Source organism: Vanessa atalanta, chromosome 11 (genome assembly GCF_905147765.1).
Source record: "Vanessa atalanta chromosome 11, ilVanAtal1.2, whole genome shotgun sequence".
Lineage (NCBI taxonomy): Eukaryota > Metazoa > Arthropoda > Insecta > Lepidoptera > Nymphalidae > Vanessa > Vanessa atalanta.
The window spans coordinates 12,411,980-12,430,850 of record NC_061881.1 but is presented as its reverse complement, the minus strand read 5'-3'; the positions used below and the strand labels follow the sequence as shown (position 1 = coordinate 12,430,850).

The 18,871-nt window shown below is 31.6% G+C and overlaps 2 protein-coding genes across 2 annotated transcripts in view; one reads left to right on the top strand and one right to left on the bottom strand.

Annotated features, from left to right (window-relative positions):
• Positions 1 to 18,871, bottom strand: part of LOC125067436 (neuropeptide SIFamide receptor-like) — a 143,538-nt gene that overhangs the window by 47,931 nt on the left and 76,736 nt on the right. The window lies entirely within an intron of this gene.
• LOC125067440 (A-kinase anchor protein 14) lies at positions 16,875 to 17,831 on the top strand. The gene is made up of 2 exons (XM_047676053.1): positions 16,875 to 16,940; positions 17,531 to 17,831. Exons 1-2 carry the CDS (start codon positions 16,929 to 16,931, stop codon positions 17,807 to 17,809), a joined length of 291 nt encoding a protein of 96 aa, XP_047532009.1. The 5' UTR covers positions 16,875 to 16,928; the 3' UTR covers positions 17,810 to 17,831.

Sequence of the window (18,871 nt, the reverse complement as noted above, 5' to 3'; positions counted from 1 at the left end):
TAAAAACAACTGGTTGAACAATATATTTAAGGATATTCTTTTTTTAAATGTGATGATGAGAGAAACTTATTTTGTGACGATATAAATAATATTTTTCTTTAACAATCTACCGTTGATGGATTGAGATCTCCACTTAAAACAGAGTAAGCTGCATGGTTTCAGACTAAGACGTTTTAAAATTATAAAAATACCTTAAATTCCATATCACCTCATAATATCTAATGATACCTTTTTTAAAAAAGCGAATACATTTTGATTTTTATCTGTCGTTTAAAGTATAAAATCTGATTTGTTGATATATTACGTATCTGCTAGTAATAATTTAGTGTTAAATGATTTATTTCTGTAATCTGTAGCTAGTCTTCCTTCATAAAATGTTAAAAAATAAACTCAAGTAATTTAAAGGCAACTCACACTAAAATATATCAATTATTTTGTTTTCGACAATTACGTATTAATAATACTGTATTTTCAAGTCGCTAGTGTGGAAAGGCCCTTAAATTCGAAACGAAATGCTTGACGTGACACAGTCCACGTTAATTCAAAAGCCATACCTTACCATTTGGGGTGTAGAGATAAAATTTACGAATGTTCCAGCGTGAATATAAATTGGAGGAAAATCCGTTAATTTTATCAGTCGAATAATTTTTACGACATCAAAAATGTATCGCTTGGTAAGTAAATCTATCTATTTATTTATAAGAGAACATGTATCTATAATTCTATATATATTTATATATAAGAATAATATTTTCTTTGTACGTAGGTAGGGCTATGTGTATGCACGCGTGGCTAGATACCAGGACATATTCTACCGGCAAACAATAATACTCAGTATTGTTTTGTTCTGCGTTTAGAGCGTTCCGTGTTTAGAGCCAAGATGGTCTAGTTAGCCAAGATGGCTCAGTGGTTAGAACGCGTACATCTTAACCGATGAGTGCAGGTTCAAACCCAGGGAAGCGCCACTGAATTTTCATGTGCTTAATTTGTGTTTATAATTCTATGTTATAATTCTATGTATGTAACGACAGACACAAAGAACGGACATAACGGGTTCGTGCATTACCGTTGTAGCTAATGTTAAATATTTCTCACAACGCCAAATTCTATCGGCGGCGGTGACCGTTACCATCAGCCCAATTGCCCAGTACATTGCATCAGCACATGATTATTTCTATATAACTATATGTTGAAATTAGATGAATATTAAGTACAAAGATCAACAGAGGAAGTACCGACCTCTTAACTTTGCTATTATAATAATTATTTCTATAAAACTTTACTTATTTCTCATGTATTTTAACAGGTGGCTATTTTGGCACTTTTGTCGGCAGCGAATGCAGCTCCCGTACATCACGCACACTATGGACTGTGGTTCCATCATACGCCGCTTCTCAAGATCCACACACCGATCATACACCACACACCGATCATCCATCCAGCGCCAATATTGCACACCCCTTTGGCCGTATCGCACGTGGGGCTTTATCACCCCCCTTATCTACTGCATACACCTTTACTGCTTAAAAAGTAACAATGGCGCTTAAGATTTATTGCGAATTGAACGTGCGCAGATTAATAAAAAGAATAAGGTTCAATCAGAACCTCAATATGAATAACATCGATTAAATCTTTGACCTAATGGTGTGATTAATGTTACAAAAATCTTGTACAACTGACTTCCAAGTGTCAACCATAAACATATTATATATTATGCCTTGTGACTGAACCAATGTACATGCGTATTCTTTATCCCATTTGCTGACAAAACATTTGGCCTTGGAGTAGTGGTGCAAAAGGCTTCATCAAAAGTATAACGCCTCGCTTTATTGCCTCCAATGGTGACAGGAGGGCTGGTTCGTTTTTAGCCCAGAGGATCGGTATTGCGATTCAACGGGGAAATGCTGCTAGCATTCTAGCCACCATTCCACGTGGTCAAGATTTATACAGTAACTATTTTAAATCATATTTGCATATATTCAAGCACTTGATGTTATCAATTATTATGTTAATAAATTTAATGTAAATGCATAAGATACATACTAACATAAACTTATATGTTAGCAGAGGCAAGTAATTAGCTATATTACTTAATTAACTCTTACGTCGAGTTTTTGCTTATTTATATTTGACATATTACATTGCTTAATAAAGAATTATCTATGTTTTAATAACTCTGTATTGTTACATAATAATCTATCGTTATGGTTACTTGTTGATTTTATGTTACTTCGCCTTTTTGATGTTAAACCTCTACTGGTGTGCTCTGGGTTTAAGACCGACTTGTGTGCCATGATGGGGAACGGCGTAATACTATCGTATGCCGTCATGCCCCCTCTTTGCCACCCTTATGAGTACGAGGCGTCTACACTATATTATAATAGTAATTAAAAGACATATATTATTTCAACAATGAAACTCTATGTTCTTATTTATTTTACACTTTTACATTGATTGCTTTCCATCAACTGCAATGTTTCGTTACTTACGCTTCCGCTTATTCCAGTAAGCTTAGTGTTACCATTTAACAATTTATAAAAAAACATTTGTAATAATTATACTTAATATAACAGTACAGTATATCAGTATTTTTAAGTCTATTCATGAATAAATAAATATTTTTAAGTGTGTTCGTATCTTTATTTGTTTCTCTCAAAGTCTAGATTTCATCTGACCTAGAATTCTAATCCTGCAGAATTTAGGTTATTGGGCAAACTAACCGAGCCTGATTAGAGATTCCCTTGGGATTGTAAAATATTCCTGACCTATATATTAAGTATCCCAATGGTTTCAATTACAGTGAAAAGTTGCGCGCTATTATATGTATATGCTACAACATTATGTCTCTTTGGTATTCGATATGTTTAAGTCCCATATTAATTCATATCTTTTAAAATTAATTACTTTGACATCAATTGTAATATTTTATCCAATTCAGTAATAATCAAGCACTTCTCAATTATAACTTCCAATTTTACGTATATACAATAAATTTTAATTTACCGTCGATAGTTACTCTTCTCTTACAATAAAATTAGATAGCTTTTTTTTTTAATTAATCACATTTTTTTTATTTATATCTACTAAATCAACGAATCCTAGCTACAAGCTTTTGGTAACTATATATTCATATAACATATTTAATTAATTAATGATGTGGTTAGCCTATATACAAGAATGTTCTATTTGATTTTACAATTTAAAACATATATACAAGTATAAACATTATAAAGTCAATTCAATTGGAGATAAAATATTATGAATATGTATTTTGTATGCGTAAGCTTGTAGTTAGCGCCTGAAACAAAATTAAAGCAAATATTTTTATACGTATAAATTTATCCACAAAGTGGTAGGCGTAATTTAACTATGTATCATTATCGATTACCATAAATGAAACGAATTGGACCTTGTCTTTGACATTATTACAGATATAAATAGTTTTGTTCATATATAGATACGTGTAAACACCTTGTAACAGTATAGAGTAAATGGCGAATAAGGATTAGTCTAAGAAACTATTAAACGGTTCAAACCATTTGTAATTATTTATCGTTAAATCATAATATTTCTAATTCAACATAATTAAGATGATAATATGTTCATGATGATTTTATCCTCGATAGATTAAGGTATGCACAAGTACAGTTCACTCTTTACAATCTCATTTCCGTAATCCGATGGAAAGGTAGCCGACGGAGAGAGCTCAGATGCTACATCTCACCAGAGCCGTCTCAAGCTATGCTGGGGCCCTTGGGCACCCATGAATTTGGGGCCCTTTTGCTAGATATTTTTTGGTTTAATTTGGTAAATTGTTGGTTCTTTAGGACCCTCTCAGGATGGGGGCCCAGGGCACGTGCCTCATGTGCCCTATGATAAAGACGGTAATGCATCTCACGGCATTCCGGTATTTTCCTGCCATAAGTATATCGATACACGAATTTAGGTTAGAAAACAATGTTTAATTATATTAAGGTACAATGCTACTGGTATAAACACACAGTATGTAAACAAATCCTTTGTAACATACAACAATAAGAGCAATCTTATTCGTTGTACGGTTCGATATTATATTACATAGAATAACAATGATAAATATTTATTGGTGAAACTCAGTATTACATTGTAAGAAATTCCGAGCCCCCAAACTAGGGAATTACACCGTATAATATGTCGCTAACCCAAGTTCCACTATATAATTTAATGAATTTTTCCTTATAAATTTCTTACACAACTATGTCAGAGAAGCAGGATGCCGAACAGTTGGGTTCGGGGATTGATCCGACATTTGTAAGACTATGTGGGCGTGCGATGGAGATATTTACAAAATAAAACGTATTTAATATCGTCTAATCACTGTATTAATTGATTCAATAATCGTACACCACAATAATATCAAAGGATTACAATAATTCATCTCGATTAAGAGCAAATGGGTTTGCAAGCAACCATCGCATTCGAATCGCCTGTCAAAACATAACGACTCGCGTTGCCATGACACTTACAACTCCATTCGGGATGACCCGCTCTTATAAGTAAATCAGCCATCAAACATTATTGCCAACTATTCGATTCATTAATTGTCCAAATATATATATATATATATATATATATATATATATATATATTGATAAAAATTGTTTACGTCACAATTTGAAGTAAATACGGTATGTATTTCAAAGTGCACTCACTAAATCAATATTGCAATAAATAAATTTACTTTATAACGATGACATATCTATGCATTAGTTTAATCAATATTACCAGTTATAAAATGAAATGTCAATTTAGTAAACGCGATCGTGACCGCATTCCCGTTAACCTTATCTGACATTGACTTTAGCGTGTGACACCATAACTCTATCTTGTCTTAGATCGCTGATATAATCTCTTACTGTTGATTAATTTAATATAAACGTCAATTTGACGTTAAACATTATTTGACGTAATAAGCAGGGATGAAAGTGGTAGTTGTTGTGTACTTGATTTTTTTTTTATGTCAAATATATCAAGTTAAGCTAAAACGAATTCTTTATAAATAAAGGTGGACATTTTTTTTTGTAATGTCACACTGATATTATTTAACCAGTACATAGAAAACTTATACTAAAAAGCGGAGCGCATTTCGGAGAAGGTTTTAATATAATCTATACGATTACAAATTCGAAAGTAGGTCCGTCTGTTACCTCTTCACGCTAAAAATGCTATCTACGAAATTCGTTTTGGACATAGTTTGAGTCATGGAAAAGTACATAGGCTAGGCCGGTTATTTTATACAGTATTTTCAAATTTAAGGATATGATTATAAACGTATACTTAAAATATTACACTTAGGAAAGGACTCAGGTCTAGGATCACTTCAGCAATCGAATAATATGGAATTTAAAATAAATATACCTCGTCTCAAGCTAGCACGATTACAATTAAGCGTAACACTGAGGCGTCAATTGCCCAAACAGTCTGATTGAAATCTGTTTTTTCTATTCGACCCATGTGGCCCATTTAGACCACCACCGCTCACGTAAGGCGTAAGGAACATCACATCTTAGTTCCCAAGGTCGGCGGTGCATTGACGATGTAAGAAATGATTAATATTTCTAATAAACAACATCGATGTCTATGGGCGATGGTGATCACCACCAGGCGGGTAATTTTCCTATTCGCGAAACTATTTAATAAAAAATAATATGTTGATTTTTAATACTGACAGTAGAAATAGTTTCTTACTTAATTTAAAAAGCCGAATTAAAATTTAATTATACAATATGCATATGATAATATATATATATATATGTATATACTAGGTATACTATACCGTACTAACTACATCATAAACATTTGAATATCAGTAATTGCAAATATATTACATGTATTCGAAATCCGATAAAGCGTACAAGAACAATCAATAAAATTAATCATTCATCGCTTACGAAACCTAATATTATAAGGTAATAAACAAATAATGAATTAATTATGTTATACTATTTATCCTTTTACATAAACAATTATTGCCAATTGCTTTGATATCCGTATTTATTTGTAATAGTAAGTGACGTCATAGTGAGCTGAACTCAATGTTATTGCCTGTGTATTGTGTACATTTGGTATAATGACTGTTTATTATGACTATCCTGTACATATATGTATATAAAAAAATATATCACCAGGGTGAGTTTCAATTTACAAACACAAATGTTGTCTCAAAGAAATCGCCACTAAGCGATAAGACCCTCTGTTATGTTGGGTATTTTTATTTTATTGTTATGCTAATTAACAAACTATGTATATCGATGTATTATATGAGAAAAATAATAAATAAACAATACATTTTATATTAGAATTCGTTATGGTGGGTATTTTTTTTAAATATAAGTTTCCATTTCAAAAAAATAGTTGTAAACACAGCCTTATTCGCTACTTATCATATGATCTTTACCTGTGGGAAATCTACGGCCGTGCTTCTAACAAATATATTTTGATAAATTTAATTTAATGATTGCATTTATATTAGAGTCATAATATTCTATTTTAGTTTAACAGTTTGTAAAATGATTGCACACGGAGCAAACAATTGCGGCGAAATCATCACGTGATTAGTTAAATATTGGAGAAAAACATACATTTAAATGAACAGAAAGTATTATAAAATAAAATAATATGACGACACATAATAAAAAAATAATAATAATTATTATTTACAGTATCCATTTCTTTTAGTTTGTAGGTCTATGGTAAACATAAAATGCATCACGTTTTCGCAACTCTATGTTTTAAAAAAATAAGGGCAGTATATATAACTCGTTTGCACCTAGCATGCTTAAACGAAGCTGACCCTTCAAGATGTCGCGACATCTTTTCATCGTAAGTCAAAGATTTCACTTTATATTCACAGTAATAATTTTCACAGTAATAATTAATATTTTTCCCTATTAATATAGAGCACATTACAATTGTTTTAACTCTATGTGTAAAATATATTATCGGTCTCTAAGATAGGTAATGATTTACAGCGACGTCCAAAAAAGCCTAGCTTATAAAAGTCAAAGGAAAATTTTTTATTCAATATATCGATTGTTAAGAAAAAAGTCTACCGGTTCGGAAAGTCCTCAGACCAGAAATAAGGCAAAAAAAACTCAACGGGACTTTTCTGTTTTTTACATTATTTTTTTTAACAAATGTGTTTTCTATGTAACTTTTTATTGCTGTTCGAAAAGGCCTTAAGGCGATCGCGTTTCCCAATGTGTGTTATTATCTAAAAAGTAATTAGTTTTAATAATATCCTTTACCAAACAACTGTTCCTTAATATATATTCCATATATATTTTTTTTAATTTTCCGGGATCCTTTTGTAAAATCGTAAACATTGCTCAACAAAATGATTCTTAACCCTATCTCGGTAACATTCGTAAGCCAGCTTTTGCTTGTTCATAATACACATAGTATATACCTACCCAGAGTAGAATGCTAGGACGTCATACTGTGGAAGTAACTAAAATAAACTATGCTGAAACCTGGGTTCGAATACCGACTAAGACTAATGAATTTTAAGTTTTTCAATTTATTATTTCATTACTTGGTGGTAGGGCTTTGAGCAAGCCCATCTGGGTAGGTTATCAGATATTCTACCGCCAAACAGCAGTACTTAGTATTGTTGTGTTCCAGTTTGAAGGGTGAGTGAGGCAGTGTAACTACAGGCACAAGGGACGTAACATCTTAGTTCCCAAGGTTGGTGGCGCAATGGTGATGTAAGGAATGGTTAATATTTCTTACAACGCCATTGTCTATGGGCGGTGGTGACCACTTACCATCAGGTGGCCCATTTGCTCGTCCATCTACCGATATCATAAATAAAAAAAAATAAAAAAAATATATTTAAGCTGTATTTTACAATAACAACCCTGAGTAAAGAGTTTTAACATATTCTGTGCCAAGGAAAGCAATTAAAGCCGTCAGTCCTGAACCTGATCTTCCGGTCGTGTAGAATCGCCCTCCTATCAGATAACAATCAGGGAATAGAAAGCGAATCTGTGTTTACGCACACACTTACAATATAATATCTCCAACTCTGATGTCTAGACTTTGAGATTGACCGCCGTGAGCAAAAATTCGGTCAAGAATTTATACTTATCTCAAATAAAATATTTTCAGAGAATGAGACAAATCATTTTTTAAAACTATTACAAGCTTTAAATAGTAATTTTTATCCTTAAATGAATTTAAAATCTGAGAAAAAAACACTAAGAATATAATATTATGACTACGTAGAAAACTTAAATAGCAGATTTCATTTTTTTATTATAAAAAAAATCTATGTTAATTTAAAATAAGTCCTCATTTAACTTTATAAAACGTCCTACGTGGTGCTAATTAACCAATGGTAGATTTACAATGAATAGAATCTTCGTAATAATAAGACGTTTCAATAGTGAGTGTAAGAGTTTACTTCAGTAAATTAAAATTTGTTTTAATTGAATTTATATTAAAATTTAAGTCAGTAATTTCAGGCAATACCAGAATGAGTCTCTACGTGTTCAAAAGCTATCTCTAATATATATATTTTTTTATACAGTCCGGGTAGTGGCATTCTATACGTTTACGAATCGATTGCGATTGAACCGATTTTGCACAGTTTATTGTAAATTATTGGAAATCGTGTAAATTTTTCTGGCATAGTATTACTACATACATACATATATTTAACTGACATGACTGTATTTTGAGATGTTGAAAAAGAGTAACTACTGAATTTCTTGCCGGTTCTTCTCGGTCGAATCTACATTCCGAACCGGTGGTAGCTTTACGTAATATATTTTGTTAATGAAGATTCAAAAGTTGTAAAAGTCTACTTGAATAAAGTATATTTTGATTTTTTTATGAGTATTAGTATACTTGTGTAATATAAACACTGTGATAATACATAGAATATATTAATAATTACGAAAGTACCCTATGTCGTAATGGATCACTTTGTGTGTGTTTTATTTACTTATTATTTAAATAAATATTGACACATTGAGTAATTTAGTAACATGCAATCAAACACACAATCATATCCATTTAAAACTAATTATTTTTTTAAGCAAGTAAAATTTATTTATTTATTTTATTTACAGATTCTCGTCACAATTTCCTTAGCATTGGCAGCGCCGTCACCTGGACTTCACTTCTCGGTGCACTCAGCGCCACTTGTACACAGCCCTGTGATCCACCATCCCTATGTACATCCAGTACCAGTGGTGCACAGTGTCCCCGTACACACATACCACCAAGTACACACGGTGCCGATCGTCCACAGTCCCGTGGTACATTATAAATTAAAATCCCACTATCATGTACATGGTTAATAAAAGTGTTAAATAATTTAGTTTTTTTTTTCTTACATATTATAATGAGCGTGAAAACTTTATTTTATATGCTTATGACGGTCAAAATTCGACCCATATTTAGATACTTTGTTTTATTTAATACCTATATAAAATTAGTGTTAAGAAAAGTTGTGTTCTATTTATCTCATTTTTAAAAGAAATAACAATAATATTTTTTCTATTCAATTTTTTTTTATTAATAACATCAAACATCAAACAAACAAAAATCGGTTGACAGATAGAGGAGAAAATAGTGATGAACTGCTTAGTTATTACCCATTTATATGAAGACTTAAATACATAAAGGACATAAAGGAAACGAAAATAGGTTATATGATAAAGTATTGTTTGTTTGTTTGTACGTATTAAACTCAGGTATTACCAGTTGGATTTAAAAAAACATTTTAATTGAAACTAGTAGTCCATTCTAAGTATGTTCAACTTTTATTTACAGAAGAGGTGATCTTTATATTTGTAATTGATTTGAATACAAGAATTTCGGCATCGTACAGTTTTCGTAATACAGGGTTCGATTTGAAGATTTATACGCCTGGAGGCAACGAAATTGGAATCACCTGAATTATTTTTGAACGAAATGAAAACTAAAATTAAATTGGTATACGTATCAACAGCGCGATTCTGTAACAATTATTTTCATATCTCACTCGTTAAATTTCGATCGACACACAGTGATACGCCGTGTTGATGCGTTTATTTATTTAATACAATTCCCGTTTCAATTCAGTCAAAAATTCTGACGTTTCATGTCCATGCTCTGCAGTGAGTATCGAGTTTCTTTTTACAGAACAGTATTTATACAGAATTTTTTTGATGTTAAACATTTATTCAAGTATCTTGGAAGTAAGAATGACTCATATGCCGAAATGGCAAGTGGCGTGATGCATATAAATGACGGCATATTATTTAAACGAAACTCTATATTTCTTTCAATGACTATCAGTTCTCAAAAGCCTTTGTAGAGTCCCCTCTCTTAAGTAGACCTCGTGACTTAAGCCCAGTGTATCCATCCCTAAATCCAGTCCTGTGTAAATAATTACCCGGTTATAATTGTGAAAGGATAAAAGTTAAATTAGTTCACAGAGTCAGAATGAATGCGGAAGCGTTCTATTTACAGATTCACTTTGTGTCGTCCATTCATCCGAACGAGTAAAATTCAGAGCTGTAAATAAGTAACTAATTCCAGTTCAAAATGTTATTAAACTTTTCAACATTAAAATAACGTGAACACTTCGAATTAGTTTCCGTATTAAGATACAGTAAGTATTTTATGTAGTTCTTAATTATTAACATAAAGTTATATGTTGATATGAAATATTAGTAGTTTCAAATAAGCAAATGAAAAGCCAAAAAACTGAACTTATTTCTTGTTTATATATTCTATGTATTTGTAAAAACTTTACCAGGTGAAAATTTGACAAATAGGTCCTTTTTTCTGCTGAGGCATAGCTGTGTTTAATATTTATACAATTTATGACGATGCCAATGATTATGATGGTGACGATGATGATGACGGTCAATGTGTTTATAGTGATGGTATCTATTAATCCTTTACTATTGTCTATGGTTAGTTGAAAATACTGCTGTATAAAGTCGTTAAAGCTTGTCTATTAATAAATGAACATATGTTTATACAAATATTTCAATTTAAATATATATGTATGTTATACAGACAAATAATTACATTAACAAAATAAATATATAGCTACTAATACCTAACCACCATTCAGAGATTGTTAACGGTACAGTTGCATTCGGGAAAGGATCCATTTGAATACGATAAAGCTTTATTCACATACGACAAATTTAGTTACTTTATATTCACATGCCCAAGACTTTGATAAATGAAATAAACTATACGTCTTAATATATAATATGTGATTCGAAATTAGTTATTACAAGCATTAGCATTAGCATTAGCAGCCCGTAAATGTCCCACTGCTGGGATAAAGGCCTCCTCTCCCTTTGAGGAGAAGGTTTGGAGCATATTCCACCACGCTGCTCCAATGCGGGTTGGCGGAATACACATGTGGTAGAATTTCGTTGAAATTAGACACATGCAGGTTTCCTCACGATGTTTTCCTTCACCGCCGAGCACGAGATGAATTATAAACACAAATTAAGCACATGAAATTTCAGTGGTGCCTGCCTGGGATGGAACCCGAAATCATCGGTTAAGATGCACGCGTTCTAACCACTGGGCCATCTAGGCTCCTTACAAGTGTATAATTTAATTTTTCAATTTACTCATGACCGGTTTTATCCACGCCAACGCCTTTTTATGTCATATATCAAATGATTCACATCATGCCCATAGATAAAAAATATTTATCATTTTTCATATAACGAACTTTGGGAACTAAGATGTTATGTCTCTTATGCCAGTAGTGTTTGGCTCACTCACCTTCCAAACTGGAACACAGCAATTCTAAACATTGCTGTTTGGTGATCGAATATATAATTGTTGGGTTATACTTACTCTAGCTTACACTAAGTTATCCATTATAAAGTATCAGAAACGAGATGACTCTCATCACAGGATGGCTGACTGTGCATTAGTGACGTTAATAATTCCTAATATATCACAATATTATCTATAGACATAAGAAGTTTTCAAGTAACTGATTGCGTTAAGACAGACATCATGATAATATTTCAGTGTGATCATACCCTAGGATCCCTGTCAACATCTGAAACGCATTTAGACCGTTAGACGCAAAAGTTCGATGCCCTCAAACAATTAGGCAAGTACACGCTGTCTAATGGAATGCTTTCAAATCAAATTTTGAGATTTACCACTTCTGCATAGCGGTTTCGTAAACTGTTGCTTCTAAAATTTACAACAAGTGTATACGAGTATAAATATACATTAAATAATATTCGATATTTTGTTTTAGTTGGTTTCAAGGACTGAATATTAAATAAGAGCCGAGATGGCCCAGGGGTTAGGACACGTGAATGTTAACTAATGCTTTCGGAAAACAACACTGAATTTTCTTGTACTTAATTTGTGTCTATAATAAATTTAATGCTCAGCGGTGAAGGCAAACATCATGAGAAAATTTTCATGTGTCTAATTTCAATGATATTCTTTCACATGTGTCAACAAACTGCATTGGAGCAGCGTGGTCCATCTGTCCATGTTTTATCGGCCACTATCCTACCTCAAAGCATCTACCTTAATATATGTATTTGTGCTTACGTATACGTGTATGTATATTGTATATATAAGTATAGTTAAAATTTATATCTATTAACGGACGAGCGAAAGTGACCCTTGATCTGTACATAATAATTGTGTTTAACTGACAGAATTTTGTATTTTTAATAAAGGGGGAGAAACTACTGAGTTTCTTGCCGGTTTTTCTCGGTAAAATCTACATTCCGAAACAGTGGTAGCTTTACGTTTACTAGCGTTATGTAAAATGACGATTCAAAAGTACTTATAAAAAAATACTTCAATTAAAGGAGATTTTGATTTGGATAGTAAGTGGCCCTAAGACATTGGCGCTGTAAGAAATATTAACCATTCCTTACATCACCAAGGCACCTTCAATCTTAGGAACTAAAAGGATATGTCCTTGTAACTCTCACTCACTCTTCAAACAAGAGCACAACAAAACTAAGCTTTGCTGTTTAGTGGTAGAATATGCAAAGCTCTACGGCCAATTTTCCAACACATATACACAAAATTAGTGGAAACATAGCCTAACAATATAGCTTTTTTTGTCTCAATCATGGATTGATTAAAGACAAGGTCTACAATATATCGTTCAATATCTAACCCATTCTAACTTTTTTTGCGGCTATAAGTGACACAGTTGCCTAGCCAGTGCGTTTAACACAATTAAACGAGGCGTAAAATAGCAGTTAAACCGTTGGAAAATTGTAAAGATTCGCTGAAAATATTTACCACTTTATTTATATAGAGCAAAAAGGACGTAAGTCATTATTAATTAAGCAATTGATGTTATGAATTTTATCGTGTACATAAATTTCAACGGCAGCACGCTTTAAGTGACCTTAATTATTATATATAGAAACTTGTGTGTTGTGTGTTATTAAAAGTTCTATTGATATTCGATTTTCAAATAATAAATCAACCAAAAAGATAAAAATTGCTATTATTTTATCTTATGTAAAAAAAATACATTTTTAATACTCTAAAGTTACAATCACCGAATCATCATATTTTTTTTTTTTTTTTATTAGTATTTTAGTCAAAACAGTTAATTAAAAATCTGAGATAAAATAATTAACAAAAAATAATAAGGCACTCAAATCCTTATCATTAATCTTAAATGGTAAAACGTTTCTATTTTTGTATATTTTTTAAATCATTATTAAAATGAGGATAATTATCCATAAGTTAGAGATAATTTTATAACTCCACCACACTTTAATTATGTTCTAACAGCCTTAACACTGATCTTTCCTAGATTTTCCGATGAATGCTATTTTAAGCATATTATATAATTTTATTGAAGTAAGAAATATTAGTTGATATATATATGTTGATAATACAAAGAAGGAGTGCAAAAGGTTAGAATTGATACATAATACGTCTAATAAAATATATTAAATAGAATAAAATTCATAGCTTACATCAAGTATTATGTTCATTGACATTTCATTGGGTTTTCTTGTAGTGATGATGTATCGTCCAGCTTATCGTATATTGTATTTTTATTTATAAATAATTGTATTAAAATATCGAATACTAATACATTTTGATAACTTAACAAAGTTTTAAACAATTGGTTTAAGTTAAAGTTTAAGAGTTGTGTAAGTTGTTAAGATTTTACTTTGCGTTTGGGCCTATCCGGGTAGGTCATCCATATGTCATATATTCTGCTACCAAACAACAATACGGCTTAAATAGTGAATAAGCCAATACAGCTACTGGCACAAGATACTTAACATATTAGCTCTCAAGGTTGGTAGCGCATAGGTGATGTAAGGAAAGATTAACAATTCTTACAACGACAGTGTTACATTACAAAAATTTAATTGCTTTGATGGCTATTCCAGATTCCGAATTGTCAGAGATGAAAAAAAAAATTGGGTTTTTAAGTGTAGAAACTTTTGCATTTTGGTGGATTTATTGAAGTTATTACTTCGTATAACAAAAGCTATCAGTGAGCCATAAGGTTAGTTTGATTACGGGCTCTTATAATGAAACATCTTATATCTGACGGATGGCTGCGCATTAGTAGTGTTAGGGGCTTATACTTCTCAGTGCCTTTGTCTATGGTCAAAGATGAGCTTTTACCACCGAGCTAATTTTTCCGTCTACCTTCTAAAAATATATAAATAAAAAGATAATCAACGACATTGGGTGTAAAAATATACTAAGGCAATAAGGTCACAATGACCATCTATGTGGAACAGTCAATTCCTGACTTCCTGACTTGATCTTAATAAGATGAACTATGCAAGGTGAAGGCTCTGAGACTACTAAGAGATAATTACTGCTAACTTGTAACACCACGTAACCTTGTTAGGAATTTTATTAAAATCTTCGTATTTAGTTTATTTTTATGTTGAGATAAAAGAGATGAGACCCACAAAATGGCAACCCTATTCATGATAAAGTGCTAGCATTTGTTTCGTGATTTTAACGTATATGTATCCAGCAAAGTAGAATAACTTAAATCAATACACGGGTATTTTGACAGCATTTAAGCGCCCAACTACCCACGTATAAGTAAGAAGCATTGAAGATCACCCTCTTCTTTTATGAAAAAGGTAGTTTAGTTTGGTCAAATCGCACTAAAGTCGCGCGGATACTTCTATTGCTTGTCTGGCTTGCGCAAATTGGTGGCTACTCTAACTTTACTCTTTGATTTAAAAGCATAAGAAAACTCAATGGTGGTTACGACGGAATCCTCATTTCTCCGTACCAGACACAAAGCGATCTTGACCTTCTCAATTCTTGTATATAATGGTGGTATATTAATTCATCAGATAACTTCCCAAGGAATAAAATACAGCCAAAATATTTTTCAAAATCAAAAACTGGGATAAACAAGAAAATAATAATAAATGATCAACAGAATCGGTAGTTTTCCTGCATTTCGGTACAAATTGGATTGAAAGTAACTTTAGCTATACTATCATTAACAGACCTAACCTCGGAGAAGGCGACGGTAATGTCTATCGGTAACTATTTATTTGTACGACGATCTGATCTTAGAATTGACTTATTCTTTTAAGTTAGTTTATACAGCGTGTTCATTATAAATTCTTTGAATTGTGTTCTGGTTAATAAAATTTTCGTCAATATTGCTCTCAATGTTTTTTTTAACGATATAGTATATTTAACGATTATTAAAAATATAAGAACATTTCAATAAAATTATAATTGAATAGGACATACCTATATAAAAATAGGAAAACCATTAACTTTCAAACCAATGCGATTCGATCTCGGACCAAATCGTCTCTGTGTATACAACGTGCTTTATTTAACAATTGTTACAATTGCGTGCATTAAATGCATTAGTTAAAAAATATTAGATAAATTATATTTATTTTTAATATATTCTTGTTCTAAATATTGTTTTTTTTTATAGTTTAAATATAGATTTTTTCTTAAAGGCAACATCAATAACATATTTTTTTGCATTTGACGTGCTGATACATCGTCAGACTAAAACGTATTTACGATAAGAAGATTTAACCGGGCGAATGAACCTTTGCACAAAATACGATATTCATGTATACACTATCGACCCGCCCCAGCTTTGCATGGCTGTACAGCTGAATAGTCACAGCTTGATTGCGTTATGTAAAGCTTGCGGTATACTTGCTCCCGTCTTAGTATCACGTATTCATCAATTATTCCACCGTCAAATACGAATGTGTTTAATATAGGGTATGGTTGAGTAAGCCATTGTAAGAAGGCACGAGGGTCGATTGAATTACTACGATTGTATAAGGCTTATTTTTTTTCAATACTAACTTTTTGCTATACTATCGAAAGCCTTTTTACTAAGATTTTTATATAAATCTAAATAACATTTTAATACTGTTTTGCTATGAAATTTAATTGATCGAATTATTATTATTACTTGTAATTAAGCATGATATGATTTTTGATAGCTTCTGATTAAAATATGAAATCAATCAAAAATTATAAAGTAAAAGATTGAACATATTTCAAAAATCATAATAATTTGACATAGTGTGCTTTTAAATATCCTCTTATACATCTTACAGTCAATGATGATGATATTCGATATGCTATAACATATACTAAATTAAAAAATATATACGAAATATAGTCAACAAAAATAAAATAAATTTAGTTTATTAAATGTAATAAAATATATATATCGTTTAAATATGATCAGGCTGTATAAAGTGTTTTCAGTCCCACACTCAGGTTGCAAGTTGCTTAACAACGGTGTAAGGATTTATTACAAGTAGGTATTTAGCCTAGAGAATACAGTCTAGGACCTATAAAAGGACTAAAACCTAAGCGATCTATACACACAGTCGACTCACTTCGGCGGCACAGTTGCTTTTGATAAACAATACAAAATGCTTAAACTGGTAAGTTGAACGTCGATACTTTATTACGACTATTATTATTGACTTTTTATTTTACTTTATCGTAATTTTATTTCATATATAAAATAATAATAGATTCATTATTATTTTAACAATAAATATGTGACGCATACTTTTTAAAGTTAGTTATGAAATTATCAGTTATATTTTAATCCAGATCCAATGTAGATATTTCAACTAACTTGTTTTTACATACTTAAATGTATGTATGCTAATCACCTTCGTTTATTTTGAGTTGATAAGTATCAAATTTAATGAAATACTTCAAATTATACTTCGTCTTACTTGGTCAAATTAAATCAGATAATATTTGACATACATCGTAATGCAACTATTAGAAACAGTTGTCATATAGCCAATATACTTTTTACGCAAAATGACTGTCATTCTCACAAAATATTAAACCGAGAATACCGTAAAGTAACTATGTCAACTGAAATCCTTAATTTATTTTAAAAGTGTCATTATTTGCAATTTTGAATATACATTCAGCTATTTTGGGGTAAATTTGTATCTCATTAGTAGAAGTTTATTATTACTAGTGTTTTACATAAGTAATATTTTTTCTACAGACAGTCTTCCTCGCAACCATTGCGGTCGCATACGCAGGCGTGATCGCGCCAATTGTGCCGATCGCTCATCCGGTTGTCGCTCATCCCGTGGCCGCGGTATCCCACTCCGCGGTTGTGCACCATGCGCCAATCGTACACCACGCGCCCATCGTACACCACGCACCAATCGTGCACGCTGCGCCCATCGTGCACGCCGCACCCATTGTACCCGTCATAAAACACGCACCAATAGTGCCCATCGTGAAACACGCGCCCTTGATCGCTGTCCATCATCATTAAATTATATCTGAAATGTGTGCATGGTGTATGTTTGTTGATTGATAAATAAATGTGATTTATTTTCTAAATAAATATATTTTAATTGAATTAAATATGTCATCTATATATAAGGCAATCTTTAAATTACTGTCTATCAACGCACATAGAAACTTGAAATTTAGAGGAGACATTTATTTCCTAATGTGCACTGCATTTCTCGGTTTGTTATTAAAAACGCACTGTACGTTTTCATCTTTAACCAGCAATGGATCGACTCTTTCAAAATTGTCGTTATTTATACTTCTACGTATCTTAAGTAAAAATGAAGAAATAATAGCTTAACGATCAGTTTGAGATCTTTGTTTCGTAATGAGAATGAGGACCGAGTCTTGAGATTAATTTTACATTTTATAAAATAAAACTTTACCAAATTTTAACAATAATCCATCACAGATAAATAATTGAAAAAGTGAACTGTAGAGGATATTAATACACGCCACGACATGTTACAAGGAATACGAATTAAATATTTCTGGTAATACATCACAAGTCACATTAGACAAGATTTATCTCGCTTGCATTCTGCCCCATTTCATATTCCGGGCACAGCTGAGCGATGTCAATGACATCGCTTTGATTTATATGAGAAAATTATTAGTATATGACAAAATTATCCTTATATTCTGTTTGGTCTAGGTTTCTCAAGGTTTCTTTACTCAAATAATGGACATTAACATACATAGTTTGTCTATGGAAAGCTGGATATTTAGAAAATAGAATACTATTATCTTTTTTATATTTTCTATTAGTGAAAGGCCAAAACTGAAACATTTTAATAAACTAAATATCTCAGTTTTCGAGTCGAATTGATCATTTTTAAATAAGGTAAACTTACCCTCGAAAAACAATAGTTAAGTGATTAACAATGTACTGATTTCTGAGGCATATTTATTTAAATATATATACTGAACCTCATATGTTAATGGCGTATTATTAGCTATATCTGAAATTATTCAATTGGCTGACCTGATCCAGATAAATGACTTTCAATACTAACCAAATCAGACAAACACTACTGACCTT